At 44.6% G+C, this 23,253-nt stretch overlaps 1 protein-coding gene across 2 annotated transcripts in view; it reads left to right on the top strand.

Annotated features, from left to right (window-relative positions):
- The window catches only part of LOC139392638 (synaptic vesicle glycoprotein 2A-like), a 48,145-nt gene that overhangs the window by 21,566 nt on the left and 3,326 nt on the right, over positions 1 to 23,253 (top strand). For both annotated transcript variants that reach the window (XM_071140763.1, XM_071140772.1), the window contains exons 2-12: positions 1,852 to 2,619; positions 15,494 to 15,674; positions 16,046 to 16,197; positions 16,531 to 16,664; positions 16,904 to 16,993; positions 17,414 to 17,521; positions 19,642 to 19,730; positions 20,120 to 20,284; positions 20,533 to 20,666; positions 22,025 to 22,231; positions 22,587 to 22,746. In XM_071140763.1, the coding sequence (XP_070996864.1) occupies positions 2,013 to 2,619; positions 15,494 to 15,674; positions 16,046 to 16,197; positions 16,531 to 16,664; positions 16,904 to 16,993; positions 17,414 to 17,521; positions 19,642 to 19,730; positions 20,120 to 20,284; positions 20,533 to 20,666; positions 22,025 to 22,231; positions 22,587 to 22,746 (2,027 nt within the window). In that variant the 5' untranslated portion in view covers positions 1,852 to 2,012. The remainder of the gene's footprint in view (positions 1 to 1,851; positions 2,620 to 15,493; positions 15,675 to 16,045; positions 16,198 to 16,530; positions 16,665 to 16,903; positions 16,994 to 17,413; positions 17,522 to 19,641; positions 19,731 to 20,119; positions 20,285 to 20,532; positions 20,667 to 22,024; positions 22,232 to 22,586; positions 22,747 to 23,253) is intronic.

Raw genomic sequence — 23,253 nt, 5'->3', positions numbered from 1 at the left:
GGGAGGGAGAGAGAGAAAAAGAGATAGGGAAGGAGGGAGAGAGAGAAACAGAGATAGGGAAGGAGGTAGAGAGAGAAACAGAGATAGGGAAGGAGGGACAGAGAATGAGAAAGAGGAGAGGGGGAGAATGACAAGAGGGAAAGAGATGAAGGATGGGGAAAGGAGAGAGGATGAAGACAGGGAAGGAGAGAATAGAGAAAGAGAGAGGCTGAGACGAGTGGGGGGAAAGGAAAAAATAGGGAAGGAAATGTGGAGGAAAGGGGCCACGCTCACTAGACACTCACTAGTCACTCACCAGACACTCACCAGACACAACACTAGACACACACCAGACACTCACTAGACACTCACTAGTCACTCACCAGACACTCACCAGACACAACACTAGACACACACCAGACACTCACTAGACACTCACCAGACACAACACTAGACACACACCAGACACTTACTAGACACATACTAGACACTCACTAGACCACACTAGACACACACCAGACACTCACTAGACACTCACTAGACACTCACTAGACCACACTAGACACACACCAGACACTCACTAGACACATAATAGACACTCACTAGACACACACTAGACACACACTAGACACTCACTAGACACATACTAGTCACTCACTAGACCACACTAGACCACACTAGACACACACTAGACACACACTAGACACACACTAGACCACACTAGACCACACTAGACACACACTAGACACACACTAGGCAAACTTAGAAAACATTATTGCCACGTCACATCAGTTCACCAAATAACACAAGATGATTTTTAAGTTGATATAGCTGAAGGACTAAGCTACCTCCCAAAAGAAACTGGTAGTGTTACCTAATTGCCTACAGTAGCTCATCATATTAATCCATTCATCTGCTAGACATGTAGGCTTATATCACCCCATTCTCCAGATTGTCAGACAGGAAATACTAATGTCTCTTTATAGACTTCCTGGGAACAAATGTAATTGCAGTGCTCCTAACTGCTCCTAACCTTCAGTGTTGATGTATGTAGCCTAGTGGTTAGAGTGGTGGACTAGCAACTGGAAGGTTGCAAGTTCAAATCCCTTAGCTGACAAGGTACAAATCTGTCGTTCTGTCCCTGAACCCGCTGTTCCTAGGCTGTCATTGAAAATAAGAATTTGTTCGTAACTGACCTGCCTAGTAAAATAAAGGTTTAAAAAAATGTTCCCTTGAAGGTTTGATTCAAGCCGAGAGCCATTAGAAATGCCATGCTGTGACTTGAGGACGGGCTGGGAGAGAGCTATGAGATAACTGGTGCTCAATCAATGCAGGCCACTGAGTTAGAACAGGTGCTCTTCTGTCATTTTCTAATTAAAGCTGTCATTTCCACTTATTAAGGACATTACATTGGGTCAGATCAGGTGGGCTGAATGGGCTCAGCCATAGGAATAAGGCCATTTGTTGAGAATCATGAATACAGGTACTGAGAACCTCCATGCGGTTACTGACTTCACTTGAGTTTGGCTTTCTGTGGCACGTGCAGCACAGGAGGCAGGACGGATCATAATAATGGCTGGGATGGAGGAAATGGAATGGTGTCAAACGTGTTCGATACAATTCCATTTATTCCCCTCAAGCCATTACTATGAGCCCGTCCTCCCAATTAAGGTGCCACCGGCCAGCTGTCATGTACAGACGCAGGTGTATACTCATGAAAATTCCAACCGTATGTAAACACCATAGTTTGTATTTCTTGATTGGAAGTTGGAGTGAGAATGAGTGAGAACTGCGATGGACAGTTGATGCTGCGTAGTGTCTGTCCACAGTGTTGGAGGTGCCGTTCTAACACAATCTCCTCTTTCATTCCAGGTCTCAATTTGGAGGAAGATATTCTATCTGTAGCTGATAAAGGAGCTGTCCGTGGCGCTGAATTCCAGATCCGCAGAGATCCCCAGTGCACACCCATGCCCTTGTGCCACTCCTGATATCTCGCGTTCCTAGCAGCAACCAACCTCACCGCCAGAGCCAAGATGGACGACGGCTACGGACAAGACGGACGTCAGGACTTCATCCGCGGTGCCAAAGACATCGCCAAGGTGGTGAAGAAGCAGGCGGGCAAGAAGGTGGGCCGCAGTGTGGACAAAATGGCCGACGAGTACACCAAGCGCTCATACAAGCGCTTCGAGGAAGAGGACGAGGATGACGACTACCCCGTGCAGCAGAGCCAAGATGGCGACGGCTACTACCGCAATGACAGCCGGGCCAACGACGACGAAGGCGGCCACAGCGACTCCACGGAAGGTCACGACGAAGACGATGAGATCTACGAGGGAGAGTACCAGGGGATCCCCCGGGCGGAGTCCGGCAAAACGGGTCCGGTGGACGGGATGGCCCCCCAAGCTCAGATCAGGGACCTGGCCCAGTTCGAGGCGGAGAGGAGGAAGGATCAGGAGGAGCTGGCCCAGCAGTACGAGACCATCCTGCAGGAGTGTGGCCATGGGAAGTTCCAGTGGACGCTGTACTTTGTTCTGGGGCTGGCCCTCATGGCAGACGGTGTGGAGATCTTCGTGGTGGGCTTTGTGCTGCCCAGCGCAGAGAAGGACATGTGTCTGTCAGAGGAAAGCAAGGGCATGTTGGGTAAGATGGTTCTAATGGCCAGCCTGCTATCGATTATTCTAACTGTGTTACTCTCTCTCTATTCCGGTTCCCTTATTCCTCTTTCCCTGCTTGTTTATTCGCTCTTTAGCCCTCTCTCTCTTTTTCCCTCTCTCTTTTTCCCTCTCACTCTCTTTTTCCCTCTCACTCTCTTTTTCCCTCTCACTCTATTTAGCCCTCTCTCTCTTTTTCCCTCTCTCTTTTTCCCTCTCACTCTCTTTTTCCCTCTCACTCTCGTTTTCCCTCACTCTATTTAGCCCTCTCACTCTCTTCATCAGTTTTTGTCTGCTTCTCTTTATTCCCTACAAAAGCAAGCTTGAGTTCAAAGAGGTGGCCTATTCAAGGGATACTTCAGGATTTTGGCAATGAGGCATGCATGCTAGTATTATATAGTATCATTGCGCTACCACTAGTTAGCATTAGCTCGAGAAACTACCTCTAACGTCCTTCATACTGGGCTCCCGGGTGGCGCAGAGGTCTAGGGCATTGCATCTCAGTGCAAGAGGCGTCACTACAGTCCCTGGTTTGATTCCAGGCTGTATCACATCCGGCCGTGATTGGGATTCCCATAGGGCGGCGCACAATTGTCCCAGCGTTGTCCGGGTTTGGCTGAGGCAGGCCATCATTGTAAATAAGAATTTGTTCTAAACTGACTTGTCTAGTTAAATAAAGTACATTTTGAAAAAATGAGACATAAAAATGCTATCCAGAAATTAATCTTATGCTGGGGAAGTAGATAAAGGGCCGCATTGCCAAAATCCTGAAGTATCCCTTTAATATAAAATGTTCCCCATGCCACATTTTCCCCATACTCTTATTATTTTAACACACTTTATATGAAGTTACAGTAGCTAAAGGCCTTTAGGATTCACTGCCCATGTAACTACTGAACGCCCCCTTTAATTCTCAAACCGTCTCTGAAATCCAAGCCAAATCCTATACATGCTTTGGTTCAGGTGTTTTATAGCAGATTATACTGCACACTGGAGACCATAGCATAGGCCCATTAAGAGAATGGTGTGTGCTGTGTGAAGTTACTCACGTGACCATTTCCCTTGCTGGGGGACAATGTCCATTCCATGCCATCTGTCTTTGGCCATTCAGCAAGGACACAATGAACGAGGGCTATGGTCCTAACACATTCAACTCATTCTGTATTTATACTGGCAGGCCATGTGTTATGCATGTTGTTTTTTATCGATTTGTTTTGTTTGTCTTGTTGCTTTTTGTTTGATGTGGGGAGTGAGGTCAGCGTATTGAATGGCGTGTTCAAAGGGGTATCATGTTTTTATAGCAGAGCAGAATTGAGAATGGACTCAAACAACCTCTCTCCATCACCATTACGTTCCCCTCTCTTGTTGTTCGGCCAAAAGTCATACTGATCCATATTGATTATTTTGTCAATGGCAGTTTTCGCTCATATTTAGATTAATTCAGTGAATGATCATATACACTCCACATAACACTGACATAGAGATGACTCATTTGACATTCAGTCATGCGTGTGTGGGTTGTTTTCTAGTCGACATATGACATGTGTGCATGCTTTCGTATGTAATGGGTGTGTAGGTATGGACCCAGCAGTGACACTCCCCCACATGTGCTCTGGCAGGCGTATATGTTTGTGTTTGTGTCTGTGTGAACTGTATGTGTGGTCTCTGGCTGACGACTGGCTTGCATGTGTATCTCTCAAGCTCTCTCTCTCTATGTTCCTCACTGGGTCTCTGTACGTGCTGTGTTGGGGGAGCCAGTATGGAAACAAGGCCCTTGGTCTCTCCCCTGTTACACAACATGCCTGACTCATGCTGGAGTGCTTCACTCGTGTATGCCACGGTGCCGCCCATGGGTCCTAGTGTCCTCGCTGTTCCCTCCTCCCTGCCTGCCATTGTATTAGTAGTCAGAATAGACCGCTGTTAGTGTTGTCAAGGAGCCAGTCTCTTTAACCTGACGCACTCTGGCGGAACCACACAGTGTATGTGTGTGTCTGTGTGTGTGTGTGCGGCAATGACCATAATATATTCCCCCCTGCTGCGCCCATCCAGCAGCGGTAAGTATCCACATTAGTCCAAGAGGTGAATTTGGAAATCGTGACACTGTGCTTGGAACATCCATTTTTTTCACGAAAGACAGAAAGGTGCATGGCTACAGATGCATTGTTACATTTCTCTGTACAGAACGCAAATGGAGAATCTCTGGTTGCCATTTTACGGCAGTACTGTCTGCCGCTCAGCAAGAGATTTCTGGGGAACTGCTGGAGATGTAGCTGTAAGATTTCACTGTCAGACAGATTTAACACAGTTGAGCAGATACACTTCCTTTCTACTGACATACAATATCAAGACTCCATTTTCTAAAATGATACCATTGTGTCTTGTTGACAGTGTGGTTATATTCAGACCGTTAGTCGTGGTTCCTTTTCTCTTTACCGTGGTTATGTTTTCAAGGTGGATGTTAACATAGCCATAACCTTGGGAAAATTCACATTGTCTCCTTTGGTCTTTTCATTGTGTGCTTGTCTCTTGTTTTCAGATAGCTCGGCTGGTAGCCCTGAGGGCAAAGAGAACCTTTCTCTCCCGGCGTCTCCTTGGCCTTTAGACAACATGGCACTGCTTAGCATATCAACGGAAGGGTGGGAGAGATGGAAGGAGGGAGAGAGGGATAATTTAAAAAAGGGCTGGACCGTGACAGCAGAGCAGAGGTGTGTCTGTTTTACTCAGCAAAGCAAGGAGGAACATGGTTAGCATTTAAGGGACTGTGAAGGCAGTGTGTGAGCATATTAGCAATTGGTGTAGAGCTTTTTAGCAAGGGTAGAGTCATGATAGCATTTAGTGATGCATGATGGATATAGTAGTGTATTAGAAAACAATCTTAGCATTGGTAGTATTATATTAGCATTTTTTATATTTTAGGGAACAGAATGTCCTATGTTCAGTGTGCAACATCAGTATTTTAACAATGTACAGCAAAGTAGGAAGCATTTTAGCTTTTGCAAAGAAACAGTAACACCATGATAGATTTATACTGCTTTTTTACACGAGGGGACAGAATTTGTGAGAGCAGTAGCATTTTGACTGTAATGGTGATGGTCAACTAAATCAACTGGCACAATGCTCTCTACTCTATGAAGGATCCTCTGCCCCTGGCTCACTCAAAAAGCCCTGTACGCTCTCGCAGAAAGGAGCTATTAATAGTGCCCCCTTAACCCCCCTTCCCACACACACACGTGCGCGCACACACGCCCACACACACACACACACACACACACACACACACACACACACACACACACACACACACACACACACACACACACACACACACATACACATAACACACTCCTCCATAGCCCTGCAGCCCCAGTGAGCCTCACCACGCTGCAGCTCACAGATTGTGGACTCACTCCTCTCATCACTCTCTCTCTCTTCTCCTCCTCTCCCCTCCCCACATCCTATTTTCTCTTTTGAATCATGTGGAGCTCAGCTGTCTGGAAGGCTCCTCCTACCTCTCTCTCTCTCTCTGGCTCTCTCTCTCTCCCATCTCTCTCTCTAACTGCCTCCCATGGGAGTCTCCCCTACTGTTTCCGTGATCCTCTTGGGTACAGTAAACAGATTCAACTTTGGTTAACAACAGCACTCAGAGTTGGCAGAATGATAACAGACCACCACCATTGGATGCAAGTCGGCACTACAGAATTAATATCGTAATAAACTCACTCAATTATGCATCAATGAAAAATAAACATTAGCAATGTTTATGAGTGCTACTTTAGGCTACTGTATGTTTCATCATGGGATCCGTAGCCAATATGCCACAATTTGTAAAATGCCTAATATGAAGTATGGAAGGGGTATCATGGCAGAATTCACAAGCCATCTGTGAATATCTTCTCAACTATAGCATTTTTTTTTGTGAGTGTGGATATTTTATACAGTTACCATTGGCAACCATTATTTTAACATTGCAAATCATTTATTTTGTCAGATCTTCTATTTTTAGACCTGTTGGCGTTTTTAATATTCTCCCGCTGTATTGGTAATAAAAGGCCTGTAGATGTATTTCTCAGGCCGTGTCAGACTGACTCAATTCACCAGGAACAACATTAAAAGATAAAGCATTTATCACACCCTATGTGATTTCCTCTGTGGCTGGGCTATTGCATTCCGGCCAGTCCCTGGGATGTGCTGCTGACTGTGGCTGGGCTATTGCATTCCAGCCAGTCCCTGGGATGTGCTGCTGACTGTGGCTGGGCTATTGCATTCCGGCCAGTCCCTGGGATGTGCTGCTGACTGTGTCTGGGCTATTGCATTCCGGCCAGTCCCTGGGATGTGCTGCTGACTGTGGCTGCGATAGCCTTGGTGGCTAACTTGACGACAGAAATACAGATTTAGAGATTGAGGCTACTTTTGACCAGAGCTCTATGACCAAAGCCCTATGGGCCCTGGTCAAAATAAGTGCACTATACAGGAAGTAGGGTACCATTTGGGAAGCATTGAGCAATACAGTGAGTGCTAGGGTAGATTGAGGATCAGCACCACAGACAGCTCCCCTGGCAGAGCTCTGCTCCCCCTATAGGCCAGGGAAGAGAGGGAGAGAGGCACAGCCACCCAGGCCACTGGCTGCCACTGATACTGCATTGCGGCGATGGCTTTCAAGCTCAGTCATCATCACCAGCTCCCTCCTGCCGCTCAGGCCTATTGTTAAGGCGGGGGACACACAACGGCGTTGACAGCTGCCTCTCTACACCGTCGCTGCACAAACAGAGATAGAGAGGTCTCGTACACACCTCCTAGCACGAGGAAGAAAGTCACCTTCAGACCCATCTAGGCATTGTTCAACACTCACACACACACAAACACACACACACACATACACACACACACACACACACACACACACACACACACACAGCTGAAGGGGAAGGCGGTGGGACACCCAACATCACACAGGTCTCTGACTCACCAACAACACAGTGCTTCTGTACTGTTAGACTTGGTACCATGAAATCGCTATTTCAACGTTAGCCTACACTGACCCTGCATTCACCTGAGCTCCAACACTAATTCGCTTCCTAGCCTTAGTGATGGATTAGCACAGCTGATATTATAGATCCCTTGTACCCCTTATGGGCTTGTTGACTTATCTGTGTGAATGGGCCCATAGTGTGGTCGGTGTGTGTGAGTCATCGTGATGGTGTATTTACACCACTGAGGTATAAAAAGAACTTGAGACTGTATGTCTGTGGTATACACACATACGACAGACATACAGTACACACAAGTGGGTCTGAATTGATGTCTGTGGTATGTGTGTACAAATTGTGCTTGTGAGAATGCGGTTAAGAATGTTGGGCCAGTTACCAAACAGGTTGCTGGTTCGAATCCCGTAGATGACTAGGTGAAAAATCTGTCCAGGTGCCCTTGAGCAAGGCACTTAGCCCTAATTGCTCCTGCAAGTTGCTCTGGATGAGAGCATCTGCTAAATGACTAAAATGTAAAAAGAAGGAGAATCCTTTAGCAGATCTCACTCACCAGTGACTTACATTGGATTTGTTTGTGTTAATAATATACTGTAGGAGTGTGTGTGGATGTCTTCAAATACATTTTTTTATATACAGTACCAGTCAAAAGTTTGGGAACACCTACTCATTCAAGGGATTTCATTTACTATTTTCTCCATTATAGGATAATAGTGAAGACATTACAACTATGAAATAACACATGGAATCATGTAGTAACCAAAAAAGTGTTAAACAAATTAAAATATACTTTAGATTTTAGATTCTTCAAAGTAGCCACCCTTTGCCTTGATGACAGCTTTGCACACTCTTGGCATTCTCTCAACCAGCTTCATGAGGAATGCTTTTCCAACAGTCTTGAAGGAGTTCCCACATATGCTGAGCACTTGTTGGTGGCTTTTCCTTCACTCCGCGGTCCAACTCATCCCAAATCATCTCAGTTGGGTTGAGGTCGGGTGATTGTGGAGGCCAGATCATCTGATGCAGCACTCCATCACTCTCCTTCTTGGTCAAATAGCCCTTACACAGCCTGGAGGTGTGTTGGGTCATTGTCCTGTTGAAAAACAAAGGATAGTCCCACTAACTGCAAAACAGATGGGATGGTGTATTGCTGCAGATTGCTGTGGTAGCCATGCTCGTTAAGTGTGCCTTGAATTCTAAATAAATCACAGACAGTGTCACCAAAAAAGCACCCACACACCATCACACCTCCTCCTCTATGCTTCACGGTGGGAACCACACATGCGGAGATCATCCGTTCACCTACTCTGCATTTCACAAAGCCACGGAGGTTGGAATCAAAAATCTCAGATTTGGATTCATCAGACCAAAGGACAGATTTCTACCGGTCTAATGTCCATTGCTCATGTTTCTTGGCCGAAACAAGTCTCTTTATCTCATTGGTGTCCTTTAGTAGTGGTTTCTTTGCAGAAATTCAACCATGGAGGACTGATTCACGCAGTCTCCTCTGAACAGGTGTGAGATGTGTCTGTTACTTGAACGCTGTGAAGCATTTATTTGGAAGGAAAGAAATTCAACAAATTAACTTTTAACAAGGCACACCTGTTAATTGAAATGCATTCCAGGTGACTACCACATGAAGCTGAAACTAACCCTGATTCAGCTGACCATCCTACCCATGCTAGATTACGGAGACATAATTTAGCAGGTAAGGGTGCTCTCGAGCGGCTAGATATTCTTTACCATTCGGCCATCAGATTTGCCACCAATGCTCCTTATAGGACACATCACTGCACTCTATACTCCTCTGTAAACTGGTAATCTCTGTATACCTGTCGCAAGACCCACTGGTTGATGCTTATTTATAAAACCCTCTTTGACCTCACTCCCCCCTATCTGAGATATCTACTGCAGCCCTCATCCTCCACATACAACACCCGTTCTGCCAGTCACATTCTGTTAAAGGTCCCCAAAGCACACAAATCCCTGGGTCGCTCCTCTTTTCAGTTCGCTGCAGCTAGCGACTGGAACGAGCTGCAACAAACACTCAAATTCGACAGTTTTATCTCAATCTCTTCATTCGAAGACTCAATCATGGAAACTCTTACTGACAGTTGTGGCTGCTTTGTGTGATGTATTGTTGCCTCTACCTTCTTGCCCTTTGTGCTGTTGTCTGCGCCAAATAATGTTTGTACCATGTTTTGTGCTGCTACCATATTGTGTTGCTAACATGTTGTTGTTATGTTGTGTTGCTACCATGCTGTGTTGTCATGTGTTGCTTTCTTGCTATGTTGTTGTCTTCGGTCTCTCTTTATGTAGTATTGTGTTGTCTCTCTTGTTGTGTTGTCTCTCTTATTGTATTTATTTTTAATCCCATGCCCCTGTCCTAGCAGGCCTTTTTCCTTTTGGTAGGCCGTCATTGTAAATAAGAATTTGTTCTTTAACTGACTAGCCTAGTTAAATAAAGGTTAAATACATGTTTTATAAAAAGCTAGTTGAGAGAATGCCAGTGTGCAACGCTTTCATCAAGTTACAGGGTGGTTACATATATTTTGATTTGTTTAACACTTCTTTAATTTCTAAATTATTCCATATGTGTTATTTCATAGTTTTGATGTCTTCACTGTAGAAAATAATAAACATAAAGAAAAACCCTGGAATGAGTAGTTGTGTCCAAACTTTTGACTGGTACTGTGCAGGCCAAAAGTTTAGAGAATGACACAAATATTAATTTTCACAAAGTCTGCTGCCTCAGTTTGTATGATGGCAATTTGCAAATACTCCAGAATGTTATGAAGAGTGATCAGATGAATTGCAATTAATTGAAAAGTCCCTCTTTGCCATGCAAATGAACTGAACCCCCCAAAAAACATTTCCACTGCATTTCAGCCCTGCCACAAAAAGGACCAGCTGACATCATGTCAGTGATTCTCTTGTTAACACAGGTGTAAGTGTTGACAAGGACAAGGCTGGAGATCACTCTGTCATGCTGATTGAGTTCGAATAACAGACTGGAAGCTTCAAAAGGAGGGTGATGTTTGCAATCATTGTTCTTCCTCTATCATCCATGGTTGCCTGCAAGGAAACACGTGCCGTCATCATTGCTTTGAACAAAAAGGGCTTCACAGGCAAGGATATTGCTGCCAGTAAGATTGCACCTAAATCAAACATTTATCGGATCATCATGAACTTCAAGGAGAGCGGTTCAATTGTTGTGAAAAAGGCTTCAGGGCGCCCTATAAAGTCCAGCAAGCGCCAGGACCGTCTCCTAAAGTAGATTCAGCTGCGGGATCGGGGCACCACCAGTACAGAGCTTGCTCAGGAATGGCAGCAGGCAGGTGTAAGTGCATCTGCACGCACAGTAAGGCGAAGACTTTTGGAGGGTGGCCAGGTGTCAAGAAGGGCAGCAAAGAAGCCACTTATCTCCAGGAAAAACATCAGGGACAGACTGATATTCTGCAAAAGGTACAGGGATTGGACTGCTGAGGACTGGGGTAAAGTCATTTTCTCTGATGAATCCCCTTTTTCCGATTGTTTGGGGCATCCGGAAAAAAGCTTGTCCGTAGAAGACAAGGTGAGAGCTACCATCAGTCCTGTGTCATGCCAACAGTAAAGAATCCTGAGACCATTCATGTGTGGGGTTGCTTCTCAGCCAAGGGAGTGGGCTCACTCACAATTTTGCCTAAGAACACAGCCATGAATAAAGAATGGTACCAACACATCCTCCGAGAGCAACTTCTCCCAACCATCCAGGAACAGTTTGGTGATGAACAATGCCTTTTCCAGCATGAGGGAGCACCTTGCCATAAGGCAAAAGTGATAACTAAGTGGCTCGGGGAACAAAACATCGATATTTTGAGTCCATGGCCAGAAAACTCCCCAGACCTTAATCCCATTGAGAACTTGTGGTCAATCCTCAAGAGGCAGGTGGACAAACAAAACCCCACAAATTCTGACAAACTCCAAGCATTGATTTTGCAAGAATGTGCTGCCATCAGTCAGGATGTGGCCCAGAAGTTAATTGACAGCATGCCAGGGCGGATTGCAGAGGTCTTGAAAAATAAGGGTCAACACTGCAAATATTGACTCTTTGCATCAACTTCATGTAGTTGTCAATAAAAGCCTTTGACACTTATGAAATGCTTGTAATTATTCCTTCAGTATTCCATGGTGACATCTGACAAAAATATCTAAAGACACTGAAGCAGCAAACTTTGTGGAAATTAATATTTGTGTCATACTCAAACATTTTGGCCACGACTGTACAGGGGGGTACCGAAACAGAGTCAATGTGCGGGAGCACTGGTTATTTTAGGTAGTATATACATGTAGTTAGAGTTATTAAAGTGACTATGCATAGATGACAACAGAGAGTAGCAGTGGTGTAAAGAGGGGGGGGGGGCACTGCAAGTAGTCTGGGTAGCCATTTGACTAGATGTTCAGGAGTCTTATGTCTTGGGGGAAGAAGCTGTTTAAAAGCTTCTTGGACCTAGACTTGGCGCTCCGGTACCACTGGCCGTGCGGTAGCAGAGAGAACAGTCTATGACTAGCGTGGCTGGAGTCTTTGACAATTTTTAGGGCCTTCCTCTGACACCGCCTGGAATAGAGGTCCTGGATGGCAGGAACTGGGCCCGACTGTGCCGTTAGCATTACCCTCTGTAGTGCCTTGTGGTCGGAGGCCGAGCAGTTGCCATACCAGGCAGTGATGCAACCGCTCTCGATGGTGCAGCTGTAGAACCTTTTGAGGATCTGAGGACCCATGCCAAATCTTTTCAGTCTCCTTAGGGGGAATAGGTTTTTGTCGTGCGCGCTTCACAACTGTCATGGGGTGCTTGGACCATGTTAGTTTGTTGGTGATGTGGACACCAAGGAACTTGAAGCTCTCAACCTGCTCCACTGCAGCCCCGTCGATGAGAATGGGGGCGTGCTCAGTCCTCTTTTTCCTGTAGTCCACAATCATCTCCTTTGTCTTGATCACGCTGAGGGAGAGGTTGGTGTCATGGCACCACACGGCCAGGTCTCTGACCTCCTCGCTATAGGCTGTCTCGTTGTTGTCGGTGATCAGGCCTACCACTGTTGTGTCAAGCCAATGACTGATGTGGTGTTCTCCTCAATGCCATCGGAGGAATCCCGGAACATATTCCAGTCTGTGATAGCAAAACAGTTCTGTAGCTTAGCTTCTGCTTCATCTGACCACTTATTTTTATTGATCTAGTCACTGGTACTTCCTGCTTTAATTTTTGCTTGTAAGCAGGAATCAGGAGGATGGAATTATGGTCAGATTTGCCAAATGGAGGGTGAGGGAGAGCTTTGTATGCATCTCTGTATGTGGAGTATAGGTGGTCCGGAGTTCTTTTCCCCCTGGTTGCACATTTAACATGCTGATAGAAATTTGGTAAAACTGATTTAAGTTTCCCTGCATTAAAGTCCCCGGCTACTAGGATCGCCGCCTCTGGGTGAGCGTTTTCTTGTTTGCTTATGGCGGAATACAGCTCATTCAATGCTGTCTTAGTGCCAGCTTCTGACTGTGGTGGTATATAAACAGCTGCAAAAAATATAGATTATAACTCTATATAGATGAAACACCCATTCAGGTGTAGGATCTTAATTTGAACCCGTTTTCTGTAGCATCCTGCCACAACAGGAAATGTGAATTATTATGTGGATTATAATGAATGCACATTTTGTAGGGGTTGATAGATTTTAATTAAGGGAAAATCAAGTCTGAAAGTCTTTTAAAGTGGAAAATGAAATTCTAATCTACGTGTTTTTCCCCCCTGCAAAGTTCTCCTGCAACGGGGCGATCAAATTAAGATCCTACACCTGTATTCTGAGACACTTGACACATATGTCCCCTGATGTGTAATAATGTTAAAGTATACAACATTCTTTAATACATTTTTGTGGTAGAAGAAGCAATTGTGTATCTGTCCGATGAGACTGTCTAGTTAGCTAGATTAAGGATTGCCTGGAACTCTATCAAGAGCTAAACTGAATGAAATGTCAATGAATGTATTGATCCATACTATAAAATACAATGAAAGGAACATGCTTGGAACCTCTAACCCTGGCAATTTGCCTGGCAAACTCATGGGTACACTCTCAATGGCTACCTGGTATTGTGATGCAATCATTTCCATGGTAATGTAAACTGAGCAAAAAAAGAAAAGTCCCTTTTTCAGGACCCTGTCTTTCAAAGATAATTCGTAATAATCCAAATAACTTCACAGATCTTCATTATAAAGGGTTTTAACACTGTTTCCCATGATTGTTCAATGAACCATAAACAATTAATGAACATGCACCCGTGGAATGGTTGTTAAGACACTAACAGCTTACAGACGGTAGGCAATTAAGGTCACAGTTATGAAAACTTAGGACACTAAAGAGGCCTTTCTACTGACTCTAGGCTAAAAGAGGCTGGATTGAGGGCTTGTAGGCCTGTTGTAAGGCAGGTCCTCACCAGACATCACCGGCAACAACATTGCCTATGGGCACCAACCCACTGTCGCTGGACCAGACAGGATTGGCAAAAAGTGCTCTTCACTGATGAGTCGCGGTTTTGTCTCACCGGGGATGATGGTCGGATTCGCATTTATCGTCGAAGGAATGAGCATTACACCGAGGCCTGTACTCTGGAACGGGATCGATTTGGAGGTGGAGGGTCTGTCATGGTCTGGGGCGGTGTGTCACAGCATCATTGGACTGAGCTTGTTGTCATTGCAGGCAATCTCAACACTGTGCGTTGAAGGGAAGACATCCTCCTCCCTCATGTGGTACCCTTCCTGCAGGCTCATCCTGACATGACCCTCCAGCATGACAATGTCACCAGCCATACTGCTCGTTCTATGCTTGATTTCCTGCAAGACAGGAATGCCAGTGTTCTGCCATGGCCAACGAAGAGCCCGGATCTCAATCCCATTGAGCACGTCTGGGACCTGTTGGATCAGAGGGTGAGGACTAGGGTCATTCCCCCCAGAAATGTCCGGGAACTTGCAGGTGCCTTGGTGGAAGAGTGGGGTAACATCTCACAGCAAGAACTGGCAAATCTGGTGCAGTCCATGAGGAGGAGATGCACTGCAGTACTTAATGCAGCTGGTGGCCACACCAGAGACTGACTGTTACTTTTGATTTTGACCATCCCTTTGTTCAGGGACACATTATTCCATTTCTGTTAGTCACATGTCTGTGGAACTTGTTCAGTTTATGTCTCAGTTGTTGAATCTTGTTATGTTCATACAGATATTTACACATGTTAAGTTTGCTGGGAAACAAACGCATTTGACAGTGAGAAGATGTTTCTTCTCTTTCTTTTTTTTCTGAGTTTAGAATGTTCATTCACATGATGCTAACTGATGTGGCTCATTTTTGTAAATGTAATTTACTTCCTGATTTGCTCCTATGGGTACACTCACAATGGCTGTCCACCCATTACACCATCATTGACTTGAATAGGGACGCCCGTTCCATCCATTCTATTTCTATGATCCATACACTTTTAGAAAAATAGGTGCTATCTAGAATCTAAAGGGGTTCTTCGGCTGTCCCCATAGGAGAACCCTTTGAAAAACCATTTTTCGTTCCGGGTAGAACACTTTTATTTTTAGGTAGAACCTCTTTGAGTTCCATGTAGATCCCTTTACGCAGAGGGTTCTACGTGGACCCCAAAATAGTTCTACCTGGAACCAAAAAGGGTTCTCCTATGGGGACAGCGAAATAACCATTTTGGAACCCTTTTTTATAATAACCCTAATAGGTATTAATAACCTCCTCTCTCCCCCTCCATCCCTATATTCCCTCTCACCTTTTCTCCTCTTTCTCTCTCTCTCCCTTGTTCTCCTTCCCACTTCCCCACCCCTTCTCTCTCTCTCCCTCTTTCAGGTCTTATTGTGTACCTGGGGATGATGGTGGGGGCCTTCCTGTGGGGCGGCCTGGCCGACCGGATTGGACGGCGACAGACCCTCCTCATCTCCCTCTCCATCAACAGTGTGTTTGCCTTCTTCTCCTCCTTCGTTCAAGGATACAGCTCCTTCCTTTTATGCCGTCTGCTCTCCGGTGTGGGGTAAGGAAGCACGCTGTGTCACACACCCCTTCTCCTCTGAGAACAACTTGGCTATAAATACTAGTGCCGACTGTAAATTATGCCAAAATTAATGTGCCCCACAATGACTCCCAAAGCTGGAAGTCTGAAAGCGATCCCAGCTTGGTTAAATCAACTGGATGAAATGTGTATGAAGCCTATCTATTATTGATGTTGACAATGTTATTGTGCTGGCACAGATTATTTAACTGGCTTAATAGCCTGAAGAGACTTTATTACCTCTCTTTCTTTCTGTCTCTATTTCTCTCTCTCTCTCTCTCTCTCTCTCTCTCTCCTCCCGCTTTATCCCTCTCTCTGTCTCCCTCTCTCTCTCTCTCTCTCTCTCTCTGCAGCATCGGTGGCTCCATCCCCATCGTGTTCTCCTACTATTCTGAGTTCCTGGCCCAGGAGAAGAGAGGAGAGCACCTCAGCTGGCTCTGCATGTTCTGGATGATCGGTGGCATCTACGCCTCTGCCATGGCCTGGGCCATCATCCCCCACTATGGTGAGAAATGTCAATGAACCAATCAACCTACCAGTCAATAACTCAATGAATCAATCAACAAATCAGTGAGTCGGTTGGGGGGTTGTTCGTCGGTCAATGTTCGTCGGTTCATTTCTACCACCCCAGAGTGAAATTTGGTTTCCAAGCAAATATTACACATTCTGTACATTTAAATACAATTGAATGCACACTGTTTATACACACAGAAACAATCATTACATTCTTTGTTATGCTCCTATCAAACATGGATGCATATGCTTATCGTCCTGTGTACTGCTCTCTGGTATGACCCTTGCACCATAGTTCTTCAACCTCTGTATGTCCCTGTCCCAGGCTGGAGTTTCCAGATGGGCTCTGCGTACCAATTCCACAGCTGGCGTGTCTTTGTGTTAGTGTGTGCCTTCCCCTCTGTGGCAGCCATCTCTGCCCTCACCACAATGCCCGAGAGCCCACGCTTCTTCCTGGAGGTCAGTCCACCAACCACCAATGAAAATATAACAAAAAATCATAGTAGCTACCCAAGGCATCGTTTATCATCTTGGGTTTAACTTGGGACTTACTGCTGTGTTTGAATATCATGACACCTACAGTAGCTACTTTCAATATACAGCTGCTGGGATCCTGATTATCCTGACAAATATACAATAATGAGTTCCTATTTATTTAGCTATTCATTAGACAAATGTGTCTGTCTTGTCTGTTGTAGAATGGGAAACACGATGAGGCTTGGATGATTCTGAAGCAGGTCCATGACACCAACATGAGGGCGAAGGGCTACCCAGAGAGGGTCTTCTCTGTGAGTGACACACACACACACACACACACACACACACACACACACACACACACACACACACACACACACACCCCCCCCCCCCACACACACACACACACACATGCACACACAGTACATCCATCCTAAACTACTATAAAACCCAGATCAGACACATCTAGTCTGTGAAGTGAAGCAGTCTTTTATTCAGAGAAAAGAAATGAGGGGACATTTTTATATTCATGAATCATCTAGCAAATCCCGCCTCTGAGCAATCACAGCCTGTCTCATACATTTACAGTAATGCATGAATTAGCTTGAATTAGCTTGAATTTATTAGTTATTTGAGGATGAATTAAGCTCTGAATTAATCTTTGAAAAACTTGTTTAGGGAGTAATTATGTTAAGGAAGTTAGTGTGACTGAGTTGTGTTGTTGCCCCTAGGTGACCACCATCAAGACAGTTAAGCAGATGGATGAGCTGGTGGACATGGGAGAGGGCACCGCCTGGCACCAGAGATGGAGGATGAGGCTGGCTGACCTGTTCAACCAGGTAACATACTCTACCTTAATAACCTGTTCAACCAGGTAACATACTCTACCTTAACCTGTTCAACCAGGTAACATACTCTACCTTAACCTGTTCAACCAGGTAACATACTCTACCTCAATAACCTGTTCAACCAGGTAACATACTCTACCTTAACCTGTTCAACCAGGTAACATACTCTACCTTAACCTGTTCAACCAGGTAACATACTCTACCTTAACCTGTTCAACCAGGTAACATACTCTACCTTAATAACCTGTTCAACCAGGTAACATACTCTACCTTAACCTGTTCAACCAGGTAACATACTCTACCTTAACCTGTTCAACCAGGTAACATACTCTACCTTAACCTGTTCAACCAGGTAACATACTCTACCTTAACCTGTTCAACCAGGTAACATACTCTACCTTAATAACCTGTTCAACCAGGTAACATACTCTACCTTAACCTGTTCAACCAGGTAACATACTCTACCTTAACCTGTTCAACCAGGTAACATACTCTACCTTAATAACCTGTTCAACCAGGTAACATACTCTACCTTAATAACCTGTTCAACCAGGTAACATACTCTACCTTAACCTGTTCAACCAGGTAACATACTCTACCTTAATAACCTGTTCAACCAGGTAACATACTCTACCTTAATAACCTGTTTAACCAGGTAACATACTTTACCTTAACCTGTTCAACCAGGTAACATACTCTACCTTAACCTGTTCAACCAGGTAACATACTCTACCTTCACCTGTTCAGAGATGATTGTAATGTTTCACTTGCTCTCCTAAGGATCTTTGGTCAACTGGGGCTAAATTGAGTGAATAGTTTAACAAGAATGGGAGGATTATCCTTCCTTCTTCTTCTTCTTCTTCTTCTACAGTTTGAATGCTCATCATTGGTCTAACAAAAATGTGCTATGTTCTAGCTAAACTAAATAGTATCTGTATAACAAAAAAAACATGTTTTATTGTCACATACACCAGATAGATGCAGTGAAATGTGTTGGTTTACAGGGTCAGCCGTAGTAGTCCAGCTCCCCTGGAGGAAATTAGGGTTAAGCACCTTGATCAAGGGCAGATCGACAGATTTTTCACCTTGTTGGCTCAGGTATTCAAACCAGCGACCTTTCTGTGACTGGCCCAATGCTCTAACCGCTAGGCTACTATAGTCTCACATACCTCTCTGATAGACAATCACCACTGCTATTACTATCAAAGAGAACAGAGAAGGTTCATGTTTATATGCTCTTAACTACAGAATGAGAGACTGGAACGATTGTTTGTATATGAGCCCCCGTTGTTTATAAAGTGCCTGTGTGCAGAGATTACCTAGCTATGTTTACTAGCTGTGTTTACTAGCTGTGTTTACTAGATATGTTTACTAGCTATGTTTACTAGCTGTGTTTACTAGCTATGTTCACTAGCTGTGTTCACTAGCTGTGTTTACTAGCTGTGTTTACTAGCTGTGTTTACTAGCTATGTTTACTAGCTGTGTTCACTAGCTGTGTTTACTAGCTGTGTTTACTAGCTGTGTTTACTAGCTATGTTTACTAGCTGTGTTTACTAGCTATGTTTACTAGCTGTGTTTACTAGCTGTGTTTACTAGCTATGTTTACTAGCTGTGTTTACTAGCTATGTTCACTAGCTGTGTTTACTAGCTGTGTTTACTAGCTGTGTTTACTAGCTGTGTTTACTAGCTATGTTCACTAGCTGTGTTTACTAGCTATGTTCACTAGCTGTGTTTACTAGCTGTGTTTACTAGCTGTGTTTACTAGCTATGTTCACTAGCTGTGTTTACTAGCTGTGTTCACTAGCTGTGTTTACTAGCTGTGTTTACTAGCTGTGTTTACTAGCTATGTTCACTAGCTGTGTTCACTAGCTGTGTTTACTAGCTGTGTTTACTAGCTATGTTTACTAGCTGTGTTTACTAGCTATGTTCACTAGCTGTGTTTACTGTTGGCTTGTGTGGAACGTGGAACTTTATGTTTATTTATTGCTGTTGTAGATTGTAGAGAGATTTCCTTTGAGATATATTGTTTGCGTGTGTGTGTGTGTGTGTGTGTGTGTGTGTGTGTGTGTGTGTGTGTGTGTGTGTGTGTGTGTGTGTGAACCTCCCTGTAGGTGTGGAGCAACTTCCTGGCCATATTCTCTCCTGAGTACCGCCGCACCACTCTCATGATGATGGCTGTGTGGTTCTCTATGTCGTTCAGGTAAAGTCACGCTCCCAAAACTTTTTTCAGGTCATTTACAGCCAAAGTCATGTTCGCATAGAATGAACTACAGGTATAATAAACTAACTTAACTTCTTGTTTCGATTTTTTTATTATTTGTGTATTAGTATTGTATTTGCGAGGCATTCTGCTGCATTGTTGGAGCTAGAAACATAAGCATTTCACTGCACCTGCTATAACACCTGCATATGTGTGTACGTGACCAATAAACTTTGATTTGATTGTGTCTGACTCAAGTGAAAATGTAGTTTGATATTACTGATATTGATGATGTAATTAGTGTCCTATCCCTTCTAAGTGGATTATGTTAAGTTGATCATCATGATCCCTACGTCTGTCTTAACATCCATCTCCCTTCTCTCCCTCAGTTACTATGGGCTGACGGTGTGGTTCCCTGACATGATCAAGTATCTCCAGAAGCAGGAGTACTCCTCGCGCACCAAGGTCTTCATCAAGGAGAAGGTGGAGCACGTCACCTTCAACTTCACCCTGGAAAACCAGGTGCACCGCAACGGAGAGTACTTCAACAACAAGTAGGTCCCCCTTTCCCTCTTCCCTCACCAGCGAACACAGCAGGGTACCAAGCCATTCATACAGGTCAAGGGTCAGTCAGTCATTCTGATGTTAAAACAAACTCTTTATCTCTCTCTCTCTCTCTCTCTTCCCCTCTCTCTCCCTCTCTCTTTCTCTCTCTCTCTCTCTCTCTCTCTCTCTCTCTCTCTCTCTCTCTCTCTCTCCCTGATTATCTCCCTCTCCCCCTCTGTATCTCTGTCTCTGACAGGTTTATGAATCTGAAGATGAAGTCCATGGTGTTCGAGGATTCTCTGTTTGAGGAGTGCTACTTTGAAGACATCACCTCCAGCAACACCTTCTTCAAGAACTGCACCTTCATCGCCACCCTCTTCTACAACACAGGTCGGTTGTTTTCAACTCTCTGCTGATGAGTGTTGTATCAGTGTTTATAAGTTGTGAATGTCTTGTTTTGCTTATAAGGGGTTTCCCCTTCATTAACTCATCTAAGTACTGTAATCTCAATTGTGTTAGTGGCTTCTGTGTTTGATTGACAGATAAAATACAATTGTATGCCATATTGTTGTCTAAGGAGATAAACATGTCTTATATTGTTCATATAGGTCTTATGCATTTCTTGCTAAGGTGTTAAACCTCTCTTACAGAAACAGAGCCAGAAACAGAGCAGAGAATCAGCTCCAATTATATTCTTCATACAAGACAAAATGGCTCAATTACCATCACTCTACTCCATGGCCCTGTAACATAATGAGGCAATGCAGACAGAGAGAGGTATCCTAGCAACACAGCCCCAATGCTATTTTACTTCAGCCTGCAAATTACATAACTGTCAGTCATCTCAAACTGAATGATAGATTTTTCCAAAACAAAGGCAGCCTGCACAAGAAGATGATTCATCTGTATGGCTGATGACAAAAGATGGGCAATATTGATGAGCTTGAAGTCCTCTCGATCCATCGGCAGAATCCAATTTTATCTCTGGCATTACAACGATGGAAACCTATTATCAGCCAAACACAAGCCCACAATGGCTTAGTCTCTCTCGCTCTCTCTTTCTCTGTCTCTCTCAAGACGTTATCAGAGCAGTACAATAGTGACGATCTAAACGCCTCCCTCTCGTTCTGTTAGGTGTTTGTCCGTCATTAGGCTAGTCAAGCAATCACTCTGCTGCTATCAATGCCATGCAGGAGCTACTCATTTGCATTTGAATTAAAAAGCCATTTCACTACTACTGCTTTAATGCTTAATCCCTCTGTTCTTTCCCACTAAGAGCTAGAAGCTGCTAGATTGTTGCCATAGTGTAGGATGTTAACCCACTATGGGACCAACCACATGATGGATTTATACTGAGAAGTACAGCAGAGCAAAACCTAGAGGTTGGAGGTCAGAGGTTAGGCTTGGACAGTATGGACACACCGGTCTCTCATGTACAACGCCAATAAAGAATTCAGTATTATGAATGTATTTTATTTTGTAACTCATTGAATAGGCCCTATATATGCGAACCTTACGCCCCAGTTCATGTTCTGTCATTCATCCATTAGAATGACTGTAGTTTATGGTATTGTGTTCATATATCTCATATGAGCACAATACCATCATCTCAGCTGATCTCAGCTGACATTAGAGATACCAGCAGTACAGAATGCATTAAAGTCTATCCCTACATTGAATCGAATTAACCACAATTCTCGTCAATAACACCCCCCCCCCCCCCCCCCCCCCCCCCCTCTCCCCAACAGATCTGTTCAAGTACAGGCTGATCAACAGCAAACTGGTCAACAGCACCTTCCTGCACAACAAGGAGGGCTGCATGCTTAGCGACTTCAGCGACGAGAACAGTGCCTACATGATATACTTTGTCAGCTTCCTGGGCACCCTGGCCGTGTTGCCCGGCAACATCGTGTCGGCGCTGCTCATGGACAAGATCGGACGGCTGAGGATGCTGGGTAATAGAGCGAGGAGAGGCGACAGTGTCGTCACGGCTACAAGGGTGTCATCTGATTTTGCACTGTACTGTTGGTGCATGTCTTCGACACATAGAGATCAGCAACCTTAAGAAAACAAAATGTAGTCTGCTTAATCTATGGTAGATTGGGCAGAATGTTCTGTCTCACAATGGCCAAAATGGATTCAGCAAGAATAGCAGGTATATTAGATGACATATTCATAGATTCACTCATTTTCCATCTCTTCTTCTTCTCTCTCTCTCTCTCTCTCTCTCTCTTGACCCCTCCTTACCCTATATCTCCCTCCCTTTCCCTCCCTCCTCATCTCTTTCCCTCCTCTCCTCTCACTCTTCAGCGGGCTCCAGTGTGATCTCTTGTGTCAGCTGTTTCTTCCTGTCGTTTGGCAACAGCGAGTCAGCCATGATCGCTCTGCTCTGTCTGTTCGGGGGCATCAGCATCGCCTCCTGGAATGCCCTGGACGTGCTGACGGTGGAGCTTTACCCCTCTGACAAGAGGTAGGAAACGCCAACCAGAGAGCCACACCAAAACCTTGGCTTTGTGGAAGGTTGTAGCTTCCAGGGTGTACTGGCAAAAGTGGTGCCTTGATGTGATTGGTTACACTAGATGGAGGAAAATGGAGGTTGTAGTACTGTGTAAGAGCATTGGTGGTAGTGGAGCTTGAAACTGGGTGGGAATCCTTACTGCCACCCCATGGCTGAGTGAACACTGCACTGCCTCAACCACCATATACTAAAAAATAAATAATAATCTGTATATCCCAGTAAACTGGGTTGACTGAAACATTTCTGGCCATTTCAAAACTCTGAGATCTCATCATAGCAGACTGGCTGTTCATTATTATCAACGGGGTTCGAGCCCTGAATGCTGATTGGCTGACAGCCGTGGTATATCAGACCGTATACCATGGGTATGACAAAACATTTATTTGTACTGCTCTAATTACGTCGGTAACCAGTTTATAATAGCAATAAGGTACCTCGGGGGTTTGCTGTAAATGGCCA

This window comes from Oncorhynchus clarkii, chromosome 3 (genome assembly GCF_045791955.1).
Source record: "Oncorhynchus clarkii lewisi isolate Uvic-CL-2024 chromosome 3, UVic_Ocla_1.0, whole genome shotgun sequence".
Lineage (NCBI taxonomy): Eukaryota > Metazoa > Chordata > Actinopteri > Salmoniformes > Salmonidae > Oncorhynchus > Oncorhynchus clarkii.
Note: the sequence above shows the minus strand (reverse complement) of the source record. Positions and strands in the feature narration are given on the sequence as shown.